This window comes from Delphinus delphis, chromosome 2 (genome assembly GCF_949987515.2).
Source record: "Delphinus delphis chromosome 2, mDelDel1.2, whole genome shotgun sequence".
Lineage (NCBI taxonomy): Eukaryota > Metazoa > Chordata > Mammalia > Artiodactyla > Delphinidae > Delphinus > Delphinus delphis.
Window position 1 is genome coordinate 120,341,996 of NC_082684.1, and position 15,116 is coordinate 120,357,111.

Below are 15,116 nucleotides of genomic sequence, written 5' to 3' on the forward strand. Positions count from 1 at the left end.
CATTAGTGAAGAACTAATCTTTGTTTCTCTAATTTTCTGATACGGATTTCCAGCTGCTTTAGAGAAAAAAGCCAAAAAGCCAATTTCCTTTCCCCAGAAACCTCACTGAGCCCTAAATTCTTTGATGATCAAGAAGAAAGAGAAAGCCCTGCTCATACACATTTAACCAGATCTCTTTTACCACCATATGCCAGAAAACTGCTGGCCTTTCTGACCCAATCAAATGAGAAAAGCAAAGGAGATTTATTCAGAGCTTTTGGTGGCAAGTGAGTGAGCCACTGTCACTTGCATTTTGTCAGAGGAGTGGGGAAGCTTTATGGTGGATTAAGGGAAGGCTTCAGGTGTGCCCTGACTAGAGGCTGTTGACGGGGAAGCTGGAGGCAGCTAACTAGAAGGGGGGCGTCCTACATGATGGGTTAGGGGGCATATTTGCCTTTCCCTGGTTAGTCTAAGTTGGAAGCAGGGACAAAATTAGGGAAGTTGTCACTTATCAGTCAAGTCCTGGAAATTTGGGGCCAGTTGTTACAGAAGTTATTGTTTAGCTTCCTGGATTGTTACTAGACATTGCAGTATGGCTTCTGGCAAGTTTGGCTTCCTGGACTCTTTATTATAGATAAGGGGGTTAGTTTCCTGGTAGGTTGCTGCAGGTTGTGGGTCAAAGTTCTCTTTTTTATATATGGTCTGGCCATTGTCTGCAGCTCATCCACAAAGCACCCAGCGTGGTGTAAGCAGCTGCAGGCGGCAACTCCTCTAATCACAGGGAAGAGTGCAGTGAAGGGAAGTGAGAAGACGCAGGTTTGGGTCTAAGCCTTCTTCTGCAGTCTAGGGAGGCTGCTCCAAGCTTGGGTGGGCTCCTCTGTACAGAGCAGGGGCCATTCCTGTTGTGTTTCCCCCCGAGGGTGATAGCTCTCTAAGAGGTGATGCTAAGCCCACATGCTCCCTCTAGAGGCTGGAGAGTGTGTAGCTGTAGCTGTGCAGAGATTACCTTCAGGTTGTAGGTGCAGGAGGGCTTAAGTACCTTCTCAGGGGCAACGTGGTCCCAACCTCTCGGGACTCTGCTGAGATGAACAGACAGATTCACACTTGAATAAATCATTGCTTTATTTCAAGTCTGCACGAGCCCTGGGCTCATCGCTGGTGTGTGCTTTCCCCTTGCTCCAATATCCAGGCTCTTCGTGTGAAATGGTCCCACCTCAAGCTGCCCTGGGTGGATCTGGACTGGCTCATTGACATCTCCTGCCAGATCACAGAGCTGGACCTTTCTGCCAACTGCCTGGCATCCCTCCCCTCCATCATCCCCTGGGGACTCATCAATCTCCGGAAGCTGAATCTCTCAGACAACCACCTGGGGGAGCTGCCCAGCGTGAAGTCATCAGATGAAATCATCTGTTCCAGGTGGGCTCCTGCCCTGCAGCCCCTGGGGTGAGCCCTGGCCATCTGAGCCCCAGCTGCCACCACCACCCTCCTCCTGCACTGTCCTCTTCCTGCAGTCATGCTCCCTGATCGTAGTTGTTGCTTTTGAAAACAGATTTTCAGCTAAAATAAGAGAAGGAAGTTCTGCCTGCCATTATGCAAGCTCTTGGGCACAAGGTCCCACCTCCTTTCCACATGAATGCAGAAAGATCTGTCTAGTAGGGTGGCTTGTCTGGCCCACGTTTCCACCACTCGCTGGCAGCCACGCAGGCCTGCTTGTCCGAGGTGCCCAGTCTTGTTCCTGCACACAGGAGTCAGAGGAAAGGGGCTGGTGGAAACAGTGGCACCCAGACAACCCAGCTTTTGGTCCACCTCCCAAGGAAAGTGGGCAGGGCCTCAGAGAAACAGTTAACTTCCCAGGACTCTAGCAGCAGCCTGATGGTGTAGGCAGCTCCTGTCTCCTTTTCTGGGAGGCCTTGGGAAGAGGCCCAAGCCTCCTGCTGAGGCTGCATGGGGAGAGGAAAGACCTTACCTTCACTGATGTATTGATAATCATACCTGCAAGGCCTCATTCCATATGGGATTTGAGCTGATTTCAAAAGCTAAGGCTCTAAGTTAAGTAAAAAAGAATGTTGGAAAGAGCTTAGGGTCAGCAGTAACTCATGGGAAAGAAACCTGCACAAAAAATTAAACAAGTGCCACGGAGTGGGGGTCTTTAACCTGGACAGACTTGAGGGTCCAAAAGGTTAAAAGCAGTGCTCTCTGGACTTCCAGTAACTTCCAGGGCACCAGCTTGTTCTGTTATCACATATGTGAGAAAGGTTACATCCCTTGGTCAATGAGACCAGGATCCACCAAAGAGAGATTTGGTTTTCTTTGTCTACACATGACATAGTGACAGTAATGCAATGAATAAAAATCATATTGCTGTATTTCAATGCACATTCTTTATCCTTGTGCAAGGAGAAAAAGAAACATGTTTACAGAGAAATATGTACCCGTGATGCTTTACCTCTTTCTTCTGATGCCTTGACTTCCTTCTCCCCCAACTACAGGCTACTCGAAATTGATATTTCCAGCAACAAGTTGTCCCACCTCCCACCGGGATTCCTGCATCTCTCAAAACTTCAAAAACTGACAGCTTCAAAAAATTACTTGGAAAAATTGTTTGAAGAAGAAAATGGTATGTTTTAGCATCAATAACCTGACTTACTTTGTCATTTTCTTCTTGATTGGGCTGTTTTTACAATTCATCCTCTTTTATTTTCCCCTAGCCACGAACTGGATTGGTTTGCGGAAGCTACAGGAACTCGATATTTCTGACAATAAATTGACAGAACTCCCTGCACTTTTCCTTCATTCTTTCAAGTCACTCAATTGTCTGAATGTCTCCAGAAATAACGTGAAGGTGTTTCCAAATGCCTGGGCCTGCCCTTTGGTTAGTAACTTGCCGAAAATCATGAAAGGAGCTGTCAGTCCACATCCATGCCAGCCTCACAGAGCTGTGGGTGCGGTGCATACCGCGTCCCCTTGGCGGCCACGCAGTGGTGTCCTGTGTTATAGACAAACATGTTACTCAGCATCCAGCAGCTGAGGGTCTCAGGCAGGTAACTCACCCGAGAGCCAGCGCACCTGGCTCTGGGTTTGAGATTCGCACCGTAACACCCACAGGACTTTCCACAGCTACAGCCTGAACTTCTGGCCCAGGATGAGTTCTGTCCAAAAGGTGGGGTCGTTCCTTTAGGACAGCTGTAAAATAAGAATAAAGAAGAGAAGAATAGTCTGCATCCATAGTGCTGCCCATTAAATCATGGTATTTTCTCTTGGGAAGTTTGCTTGTTAAAACAGATGGAACAGCATAAAGAATATTTGTGTTTTATTGCTGTTTTCAATAGCAAATATGGAACTTCTCCGTCTCTAACATTAACATTTCTAGTTTAAGCATATTTGTGTGGGACATGGGCTCCTCTTCAGAGCACTGTCCTGAATTGTCCCATTATTTCCAAGGACAATGGGCCAGATGTTCTTGAGGGAAGGGAAAGGACCATGAGCCACCTTGGTCTCCCCAGGAAACCATTCCCATCCCTTCCTTGGAGCAAGGACAGGAAAATGGGGCAAGGATAGTCTGTAGCCTCTTAATTAGCTGAATTGTATTTATTACAGAGCCTTACTGTAATGGTCTTGTTTTTAACATTAAATTTGGAAACAGTCTTTATCATAGACACCACGGCATTTAGAAAGCTAATTAATTCTCTTTCTCATCAAATTCCTAGAAATGCTGCAAAGCATCCAAAAATGCCTTGGAGTCTCTACCAGACAAAATGGCTGTGTTTTGGAAGAACCACCTTAAGGATGTGGACTTCTCAGAAAACACACTCAGAGAAGTTCCCCTGGGACTTTTCCAGCTTGATGTAAGTCTAATAGCACCTTATTTCTCCTTTTCAGCTTTTGTAAGAAAATCACTCCACATTGCAGTGAAACCTGTATGCTTCTTCCGAGCTTTCAAGACAAAAAAAGTTGAAAGAAAAGTTTAACTGTCAAAGTCACGCATGGTTGTGTGCAAAGAGACTGAGAGGAAATGTGCAAAATGAAACAGCTCTGGGAGGGTGGCGGGATGATGAATTTTTATCCTCCAGAATTTTCTTCAGTGTTGACAGTTGAAGGCACAGCCCAGCAGCCCCTCGGACTGACCTCTGGCTCTGTTCCTTCCCGGCTCCAGGGTGAGCCCACCAGGCATTCTGGTGTGTGAAGCCCTGGCAGCACCACAGGGCAGGGCCTTCTTGTCCCTGCCTCCCTCTCTGGAAGTGGCAGAACTGGAATTCCCGGATGTGAATTCAGGAAGTACCTTTTACCAGAGCCGTGTGTGTGTGTGTGTGTGTGTGTGTGTGTGTGTGTGTGTGTGTGTGTGTGTGTGTGTGTCCCAGCATGGGGCTGCCTTCTACCTTTAGCTTGTTCACACATCCGTCTGTTTTTCCCACTCCACTGAGAACCTTTGAAAGCAGAGCATGGATCCTATTCACCACTTGGTGCCCAGGGCCAGCCCCAGGTGGGAAATTCTGCATTACTCTGAAGGCATCAGTGTCAAGCCAGCAGAGGGTGCACGACTGGGGTGGGTCACCTTCGGTGTCACTGATGCCACCTGACCCCTGTCCAAGGCATCACCTGGGCCAGCCCAAGGAGGCATCATGCTGTGCCCACTCCCCTCCTGTGGTAACACAGTGGCCTCCAGGACCTTCAGACTCATCCACTATTCCCAGGACAGGTCCACAAATAATTGTCACTCTTAAGAAACCTCAATTCTGAGAAGTACTTAGATTCAGTTCTTTCTTGAATAATTGCATCCCATTGATCTGAAGGAAAGGATCTTCTATTAATTATCCCATCTGCTTTGTTCGCTATAATTTTATGAGTTTTAAGACACTGTGAAACCCCACACTGTTGGAATCTTTGTGACAGTGAATCGGTTATAATCATTTGGCTTCGCTTTGCCAGGGAACTGACTTTCCCTTCAGGTCTTCTGCCCCTTTGGTATTTGACATCGTCTTTGCTTCTCTCTCCCTCTGTCCCAGGCCCTCATGTTCTTGAAGTTACAGGGAAATCAGCTGGTGGCACTGCCACCTCAAGAGAAGTGGACCTGCAGACAACTCAAAACCCTAGATCTCTCCAGAAATCAATTTGGCAGGTAAGCAGGGGTCTCTGTCCCCAGCAAGTTCTCAAATGTGTGTGTAGCCCCAGCCAACAGATGCATGGGATGGTGTCTCTACCAGCTTGCTGAACAGCCATGAAAAACTGCCATAGGCTGGGCGGCTTAAACAACAGGCATTTATTTCTCACAGTTCTGGAGGCTGGAAGTCTGAGATGGAGGTGGCGGTGGGGTTGGTGTCTCCTGCGGCCTCTCTCCTTGGTATGGGGACAGCTGCCTTCTCCCTGTGTCCTCACACGGTCTCCCTCTGTGCCTGTCTGTGTCCTGATCTCCTCTTCTTATAAGGACACCTGTCAGATTGTATCAGGGCCCATTCTCATGACCTCGTTTTAACTTGATCACCTCTTTAAAGGCCTATCTCCAGATACAGTCACATTCTGAGGTGCTGGGGGTTAGGACTTCAACATATGAATGGGGGGAACACAATTCAGCCCAAAACAGTGTCCTCCCATTTCTAATTTTTAAAGGATCCTGGAGAATCTCCTCATTTTAGCCTCACCTATCATTCTGTTCAAAAGTTTTTGCCAGTCACTAACCAATGTGTATAGAGATTGAATAAAAAGTACCCTCAAAGGTCTTCTAATAAAAGGGGAAAATCTGGGGATGAGCCGTGCTGGTCCTTGGGGCCCTGAAGACCAGCCTTCCTGGTTCACTTGCTGAAGGCCACTTCTGCGACATCTCAGTGGAACTTATGCTCCTAAGAGAACTCCCTCAGTGAACAGCGTGAAGTAACAGCCTCTGATATGGGCATTCCTGCCAGGTACAGAAATGCTAGCACCTGCCTGAGATGGAAAAGCTCAGGAGTGGAAACCACCAGTCCTGCCAGCTTGTTCTTTTCCGGAAAGACTTCTGAGCACAACTGGTGCTGTCCATGCTTACACGTCAGCTGCAGGAGCCCAAACACCCTGCCGATGGAATTTTCTCCCTTCTCTATGTGTGGCATTGTACAGTCACAGCCAAAATAGAAATGTCTTTGCCATGCTTTCCTCAAATTTTGACTTTTTTCACCCTACAGAAATGAAGATGTACTTAAAACAAAGCGAATTTCCTTTTTCACCACCAGAGGCCGCCAGCGTTCCGGGACAGAGGCAGGTGTGTGTGTTGCTGCTGGGAGATGAGACAGCTGGGCGGGGACCTGCCCCTGCTCCCCTACAGGGGGATGGCCCTCCTGTTGGGCCTTCCCCTGCAGTGCCCTGTGGGAATGCCAGAGATGCCCATGCTTGACTCAGAACCCTGGGAGTGCCTGTGCCCATGGCTCATGTCACACGGATGGCCTGCAGGTGTCCTGAAACCCCCTTTCCTGTTTGCAGCCAGCAAGACTAGTAGCTACTGTGTGTGGATGGCCTGCTGGGTGTGAGAACTGCCCTAGATACCTTACATGTGTCAGTCTTTCTTTAACCATCACATGACGTATGGGTTGTGGTTTTCCATTTTGTAGATGAGAAAACTAAGCCTCCAGAGTGTCTTCAATTCAGGCTTCCCTAGCAAAGTACCACTGACTGGGTAACTTAAACAACAGAAATATATTTTCTCACTTTTCTGGAGGCTGGAAGTCCACGATCAGCGTGTGTCAGTTTCTGGTGAGGGCCCTCTTTCTGGCTTGCAGACAGCTGCCTTCTTGCTGTGTTCTCATGTGGCAGAGAGAGAGAGAGATAGAGAGCCCTCTAGTATCTCTTCTTATAAGGACACTAACCCCATCATGGAGGCCCCACCCTCATGACCTTGTCTAAACCTGACCACCTCCCAAAGACTCCATCTCCTAATACTATCACATTGGGTGTCAGGGCTTCCACATATGGACTTGAGGGGACACAATTCAGTCTGTAGCACAACGGTTGACTGATGTGGTCACATGGCTACTGAGTGCAAAAGCCAGGTCTCAGCCAGCACTGTGGAATCCAGCACTGGGGCCCGGGGGCAGTACTATGAAGTCCTTAACTGCCACACTATGGCATCTTGTGAGATCCACATGGGGACACAGCCACCCTTGGCCCTGCAGGCTGTCCTGGCTGGGCTGAGATTCTGGAGGTCTTCCTCCAAACTCATTAGAAACACAACTTTTCCTAGGGTGTTTGTATGGTCACACAACAAGGCCAGTTCAGCAGAGAATGTTTCTAGGAACACAGTTCTTTTTGTTCGTTATCTTCTGTAAGGTGCAGGGGGAGGTGTGGACCTGTCCCTCAAGTTCAGTCACCAGCCCTCTTTTTTAACCTGAAAACCAGGAGTTCTAAAGCCAACAACACTCACAGGTATATCCCTCTGGATACTGTCCCATAGAACTGGAACAAATATTTAGGTTGTTTTAAGTGTAATATAACTTTTTTCTTCAGCTTGATCAATCTATATTGACAAGTGCTCTTTGAGTATAGATGGTGTGAGATGGGGATAAGAAGTGCCACAGAGGCCAAGACACATTTGCAGGAGGTGAACTAAGTAGTCTGCTTACCTGATGCCCTTTTTTGATGAACTACTGTATACATATGATATGCATATATCAGTCATGTAAGAGTGTTTTTACATAGGATTGAAAAAGTAACACATCATCAGTGGAACAGAGTCCAAAAATAGACCTAATATAGGAATTTAATATATGATAAATGTGGCATTTCAATTTAGTGGGGAAGAGAATGTTTTATTGTTTCAATAAATAGTGCTGGTATAACTGCTTGTCCAGCTGAAAGGGGGGAAAGCACAGCACTAGATGCCCTACCTTACATCAGTTACAAACATCCCCATGTGGATGTTAGCTTGAAGCATAAAAGAAAAACAACATTTAAGAGAATAAATGTATAATATGGGAAAACCTTTAAAAGCTAGGTGGGAAATCCAGAAGTCATTAAAAAAAGAGCAAAATCTTGGGTGTTGTAAAAATGGAAAAACTTTGTTCAGTAAAAGGCATCATAAACAAAGTCATAACACAAACAGACTGAGAGGAAATATTTGCAACAAAAATTGTTGCAACATAAATTGGCTTCAGTCCCTAATACACAAAGATGGCTTACAAATTGATTTTTTTTTTTAAAGTCAAACCCAATAGGCAGAAACTGGGCAATGGATATCAACAGTTCACAGAAAAGGAAGTCCAGATGGCCCAGAAAGAAAGGAAAGGCCCTTAACCTTGCTACTAGGGAAATGCAATCTGGAATTTCATAACTGATCCTTTTCAAAACAAAGGGCCTTAAGACTTTGTAAATTGAGTCCAGACACAGGGATTTCACTTGGAAGGAAGGAGAAGCAAACACTTTTTTCTCATGGATGCCCAAACAGGAGGGTAGGCACGAAAAGAGCTGCTAGTGTGGATCTCGGCCACACTTCCATCGCTGTGGGTCAAGCCTCAGGGGTTGCCGTTGACTAGAAAGGTGTCTCCAGTCTAGAAATGCAGAGCATAGAGATGTGCACAAGGAGGTGCACCCAGCACCCTGCAGGAACAGCCACTTTCTCTTGAAACTGCCAGAGTGCAAGGCCAGAGGCACAAAGTGAAAAGTGGGACAGAAACATGTACCTGTGTTCTGGAGACCCTGCTGGTGGCCCGCAGGAATGTGTCTGGAGCTAGGGGAGGGGCCACACCTCTGGGAGTTTCCCTGGCAGAGATGGATGGCGCTGTGCTGTTGGCACATGACAAAAGCCTCTTGATTTTTTCAATTTCGAGTAGAAAGTTGAGGCCCACACCTGGTGAAAAGGAGAGACCCGCTGCAAACCCTTTTCCTCAGCAGGGTTATTCTCTCAGGCTGTTGACCTCGGGTAAGGGATTATCTATACTTGTTTGCAGATGGATAGTAAAACTCCAGGTAGATTTATGTACATTCAAGTAGTCATGTTGGCACAGTGGCCTTGTCCAAAAATAATTTGGACAGCAATTTTTACAGTAAAATTCAGACCAGCTGAGTCATAAATAGCTTATGAATAAATAATTACGGCTCATAAATACCTTGAGCTGTGCTCTGCCCAGCCCAGTTTCCAGAGTTTCCATTCTGGGCCAGGAGGTCTGTGTCAGGTGTTGCCTCTGTTTGCAGTATAAATCCTTTATTCCATCCATCCATTACTTAAAGAGGCTTCATAAACGCCAAGGTGAAACTTTAAAATTGGAAAGCACAGAAGCCATGTGTTCAGAACTTGTGTTCTGGGAAGAAAGTGAGCCTTTCTTATTCTTGATGTTCTTTCCATGGGAATTAGGGCTGAAGTTGATCATTCTTTTTCATTGGAAAAAAAAAAAACTCTTTTTGAACATTTTTCTTGTAGAACAAGGACTAGTACAAAGCTGTCTTTAAAAGTCTGTTACACATTTATTTCCATAGGGGCCATTCACGTGGCACTAGCTGGGCAAATTTTCCAGGCGCCAATATCTGTATTCCGTTATCGTCTCTCCCAGAACATTCTCTGATACCAGGTTACCCCATTACCATTGAGACTGCAGCTACATGTGTGGAGAAAAGCCAGAGTTAAGGGAGGAGCTGTGATCAAGGGCAGAGGAACGTCGTTTCAGCCCTGCAAAAGAATTCTAGCTTCTCTATCTCATGTGTCTGGCAGAGAACCGGCTGAGAGGGCTTTGAGGCAGTTGTTTTACCTTGAATTTGAGCTGAAAGGGACCCTCAGGGGTGTGCTCTCCCTGCCTTAGGAGAAAGGAAAAGGAACTTCAGAGATTCTGCTGCAATCCAACCCTCTGATTCCCATCGGTTTCCAAGCCCTCTCCACATTCTTTCTCAACTCACACACTCTGGTGCTGTGGAAACAGCAAATTTGGTGTGATTTTAATAGTAATCTCATAATTAGCCTAATTAATGAAATCACTTAAATATACTAGAGTTGACTTGTTTTTCAGAGAATGCCATCCTAGGAAGCATAAAAACCAAGCTCACATTATTATTTTTCAGTTAACTAGCTTTTTTAATTGACCAAGTAATACATGTATATGGTAAACAAAATTTCTGAACTGCACCAAAGGCATGGAGTGAATATTCAGTCTCCTAGTGTTACCAAAACAAACTCAGGTCCACTCGCCCACATGCAGTAAAGCCAATCTACTGACACCGGGTTTTAGTGAAGGAAAAGTGCACTGTTTATTGCAGGCACCAAGCAAGGAGTCCAGGCAGCTAGTGCTCAACAGGCCTGAACTCCCCAAAGGCTTTCAGGGAACGGTTTCTAAAGACAGGGTGAGGGAGGGGGATTATGGGGTGTGTGATCAGCTCATGGACATTCTCTTGATTGGTTGGTGGTGAGGTAATCGGGAGTCAATCTCATCAACCTTCTGGTTCCAACCGGTCTGGGGACTGTGTGCTTGTGGGCAGCATACAGTTAACTTCTTCCACCTGGTGCGGGATTCAGTATCTGCAAAACAGCTCAAAGGACATGGCTCAGAATATTATCTATAGCTCTTGAGGAGGAACTAAAGATCCTTGACTTTGTCTAATAGCTAAACTATTATTTTGTCTTGCTTGACTGTTTTCCTTTCTTTCTGCATTTTCTCAACTTCTCTGATGAAATGTACTCTTTAGAACTTGGGGAAGCCTAAGAGGCTACAATTTTTCTACCGACAAGGGGCAGGAGGAGGACATGGGGTTGGGAGGGTCTGTTCTGGGAAGGCCCCATAGGGTCCTGCTCCATTACACTAGTAATTCCCTTCTCCAGAGCAAACTATGGAAGTTCATGTGTCCGTGGTAGCAACTGTGTTTGTGTCTGACATACATTATAACATATACACCACATATGTGTATTTGTGGTATGTATACACATGCCTATAACAGCATGCAATGTATACATATGGTTGTGCATGTGTGGTATGTGTACACATGCCTATAACACCTTATAACATATGTGCATGCACATAACTTCATGTGCATGCATGTGTGCATTGTGGTGTGTGCACGTAACATCATATAGCATACATATGTGCACATATGTGTATGTGCACGTAACTTCGTGTAACACATGCATGCGTGTGTGCATGTGTGGTGTGTGCACATGCACACAACATCATATAGCATGCATATGTGCATTGTAAGGTGTGTGCACACATGCATATAACATACCTAAATTCATGGGAGGGTGTTTGATCTCATGTTTGCATATGTTTTGTGGTACACAAGTTAAGCCTTCTAGATACCTAATTCCACACCTTGCTTTTTTGATTTACCAATAGCTCTTGAGTATCTCTTCATACCCATACATGTAGACCTGCCCTGTGCTTTGTAATAGTTGTATATAATCCCATTACTCATTTAACCAACTCCCTGTGGGTGGACATATAAGCTGTCTTCTACCTTTACTGTTACAAAGTGTGCCACTGAGTGTGCTTGTTCTCACATCTTTGCCATACGTGCCAGGATGTCTGTAGGACTGTTTCCTGGAATTAGAATCCCTGGGTCCATGAGATGAGCACCTTATTCTGATAGACTTGTCAAAAGTGCCCTCCAGAGGTTGTACCAGTTTATACACCTCCAACACTGTGATGGTCCAGAATTATTTTTCAAATGTACAGTCTGCTTTGCCATTTCTTTGCAGCATGTGTACTGGAATTTCCTGCCTTCCTAAGTGAGTCTTTGGAAGTCCTTTGTCTGAATGACAACCACCTGGATGCAGTCCCACCCTCAGTTTGCCTACTGAAGAGCTTATCAGAACTCTACTTGGGAAAGTAAGTACACAGCCAGAGCAGTTGCACTGGCTCTTCTGGCCCAGGGAAGCAGAATGTCCTTGTGTAAACCACCTGAGGACACGGAAGCCAGGGAGAAATAATCCACCTATGTACCAAGAAGCAGCAGTTGGATTTTCAGAGCCAGGCTTAGTCAAAGAGGCGAGGGAAGGGAAGGCAGAGGTAGTGATACAATGATGCCTTCTTTGCTATTTCACTCATTTATAATGAGAAGGACTCCTCAATCATCCATCCTTTCATTTACTAAGTTCCTACTGCCAAGCACTGCTGGGGGATTCAGACAGTGTGCAAAACTTGATGAAAATATAAAATAATTCAGGTTACATTGCCTTGTCAAGAAGAGGCAGTGATCATCCTTAGGATAGTGTAAATGATAGAAAAGATGGGAAAGTTGGGGGAGGGGACCCCGTTCTAAGCCATGGGGATTTGCAGAAGACAAAGCTGCCATTTGTACCACTGGCTTCCCAGGGAGAAAGGCTTTGGAATTAGTATTTAAATGGAACACTTGAAATCAGGGCCCAAGATGTTGGGCTTGGGGTATAGACTGTCAGTGGCCCCCACAGGCCCCAGAGGCTGATGGGCTGCTGTGTGTGTGTTCTTCCATGGTGTGTGTGTGCCCTCAGCAATCCTGGCCTCCGAGAGCTCCCTCCTGAGCTGGGGCAACTGGGCAACCTCTGGCAGTTGGACATTGAAGACCTGAACGTCAGCAATGTGCCTGCAGAGATTAGAAAAGAAGGTAGGGCTTCCTCAGCATCACCCCCTCGAAAAGGCACTCAAGTCCAGTTGTTAAGGACCTGGGGTGGAAACAGCTGGGGAACCTGTGGAGCCCACCTCTGGCTCCCGTGTTTGGGAAGATGCTGTAAAGTTATCCAGAACTCAATGGTTGCTCTGGACCGTTGTATTGCAATTGACCATGTGATCAAACCAGCTATGACCTGTAGCAGCAAGGATGCTGTCTTTAGATCCTTGACTTTTAGACTTCACTTCTGGGGTGATTCATATCACGCCTTCCCTCCATAGACCCAATAGTCTTCTCAACTCACCCAGTTAGAACACACAGAAAGTGTTCTCTCCAGATAGGACTTTGTTTCTCAAGAGATGTGAGCATGTTCCCACCTATATGGCAGCAGCAGCATCCACCCTCCCCAACTGTGATTTTGCACAGGCCCCAAAGCAGTGCTGTCTTATCTGCGTGCTCAGCTGCGGAAAGCGGAGAAGTGTAAGCAGATGAAGATGATCATCGTGGGTCCTCCGCGTCAGGGCAAGTCCACCCTCCTGGAGATCTTACAGACGGGGAGGGCCCCCCAGGTGGTGCACAGCGAGGCCACCATCAGGACCACCAAGTGGGAGCTCCAGAGGCCGGCTGGCTCGAGAGCCAAGGTCAAGGATGGTTGGCGTGCAGAGTCCCTGTGGGAGGGAGGGAGCTTCCAGGGCCCCTTATCTCTCCTCTCCAGAGAGCCCAGGATTTTCTCAGCCTGGTATCTGAGGCCCAGGATATTTGCAGGGGTCACTGTGTGTGTTTCAAACCAGCTCCTGCCAAGGGCAGTGAATAATTTCTTAACGTGTCCTTGTAGTTTTTCTGTTATAGCTAAGCTGAGGTTCCAGGCCAACCCTGGCTGACAGTTAGACTGCTTTGATGAGCTTTTAAAGACAGCAGTGCCCAGGCCCCAAAGACTGTGATTCAGATGGCCTGGGACGAGGCCCCTCCCCAGAGCTGAGAATGAACTACTGCTGTAGGAATGAGATATACTAATACCTGCCCCTAACAGGAAGGCTGAGAAGGCAGCCCCGGCATGAATGCACTGTCCTCCTCAAAACCTGCTTTCACCCCAAGTTCTGACAGGTCTAGTTTCTAAGCCCTAATTAAAATGAGTCCTTCAATGAACCTATTAATCATCCTGTTTTTCATTCAGTATTAGACAAATGAAAATTGTCTTGCACTTGAATCAGAGAAAAGAGCCTGTGGAATATTGGTGGGATGGACTATAGCACAGGTCTGAGCTATTTCTCCCGGCACAGGGGGTGAATACATGCCAATGATGCCTCCCTTACCTGTTGCCGTATTTGTGGGTATACGTAGCCACACAGCGATACAGGTGCAAGGAGGCTATTTGTGGAAAACTCAGCGAACTTGAGGCCAGAGGCTGCACGATTTTCCCCACAGCCCCCAGCACAGGGCGAGCTAGAGATCAGTTTTATTGCAGAGTCTTTCACACAAAATCACTTGAAGTCAGGGAAATCCAATTTGAGTCATGAAACATTTAAGCTGAATGTATATTTTAATATGGACTCAGAAACTAGTTCTCTAGAGAATGGAGATCTGCCCATTAGGGCCAGATAATTAACACCAGCCCTGCCCCCTTCCCCAGAACACCCCAGGAGTGAACCTAGCTAACGCATGTCCAAAGGTTCTCGAAAGTAACCAGAATCTGGATTCTCTCCTGCTTTTTTAAGCAATTATTCCACGTCACTTTCTTCCAGCAGTTCTTAAGCAAATAGCTGTCCGAGGTCTGAGGGGTGAATTAGTATTTCCACTTTTCCTGACCTTCGGCTGCCCCCACTTCCTTTCTGCCATCATTCAAGTTTCTCCCCACCCCTTTCATTGAAGGACAACCACCTGATCTTGTGAACACTGAATTCCGTAATTCTCTGTGTGGCTGGGCCTTCAGCCAGTTTAGAACAGCTGTCCATTTTCATCTTTACACCAAAAAAGCAGGTCAGCACGCTGTGTCTTGGAGTCCAAACTGCAGCATGGTGTGAACGATTCTTTGCCACAGAAAAGTGCAGCCTTAGCTACTTGGGCCAGACCCTGACCTCATAAAACGATAGAGAAACCACCATTTACACAGCCTTTCCCCAGAGCCCAACAACTAATCTTTTGTTAGATTCCCACATCAGGGCCATTTCCCATCATCCTTGGTGGGCACTGCCCTCTGACCTGCACAGTTCAGAGGCCTGTCTGCTTGGCCTTGCCCTCACTCGGATGGAGGTTAAGCCTTGGTGTGAGCACTGCCGTCAGCCCCTGGCTTCTTCTGGCAGGATGTCTCCTAACAGTCTGCAGCTGAGATGGAGGCAGACAGTGCCCTCCGACGTTCTGCAGACGCCTCTGCCCACGAGACCCAGGCTTCCAGGATGCCCTGCTCCCATAGCAGTAGATGGAAGCCCCTGGAAGCCCCTAGAAGCCCACCTCCAAACCGCTGGGCCCCCTTCCCTCCCTCAGATGGCTGGTTCCTGAGAAAAACAGCAGGACAGGCTGTGCTTTTCCACGGCTGTGCCTTTACCAGGCCCCCATGTACAACGTTCAGAGTGATCAGTTATCTCAATTTGATTGACTAAAACCCTGGTTGCTAAAAT

General features: G+C 46.9%; 1 protein-coding gene across 1 annotated transcript in view; it reads left to right on the top strand.

Moving 5' to 3' along the window:
* The window catches only part of LRRK1 (leucine rich repeat kinase 1), a 123,112-nt gene that overhangs the window by 72,651 nt on the left and 35,345 nt on the right, over window positions 1-15,116 (top strand). Inside the window, exons 7-15 of the mRNA XM_060005516.1 lie at window positions 1,169-1,395; window positions 2,469-2,596; window positions 2,688-2,851; window positions 3,687-3,824; window positions 4,983-5,095; window positions 6,132-6,208; window positions 11,615-11,744; window positions 12,386-12,498; window positions 12,928-13,142. Coding sequence (XP_059861499.1) covers window positions 1,169-1,395; window positions 2,469-2,596; window positions 2,688-2,851; window positions 3,687-3,824; window positions 4,983-5,095; window positions 6,132-6,208; window positions 11,615-11,744; window positions 12,386-12,498; window positions 12,928-13,142 — 1,305 coding nt within the window. The remainder of the gene's footprint in view (window positions 1-1,168; window positions 1,396-2,468; window positions 2,597-2,687; window positions 2,852-3,686; window positions 3,825-4,982; window positions 5,096-6,131; window positions 6,209-11,614; window positions 11,745-12,385; window positions 12,499-12,927; window positions 13,143-15,116) is intronic.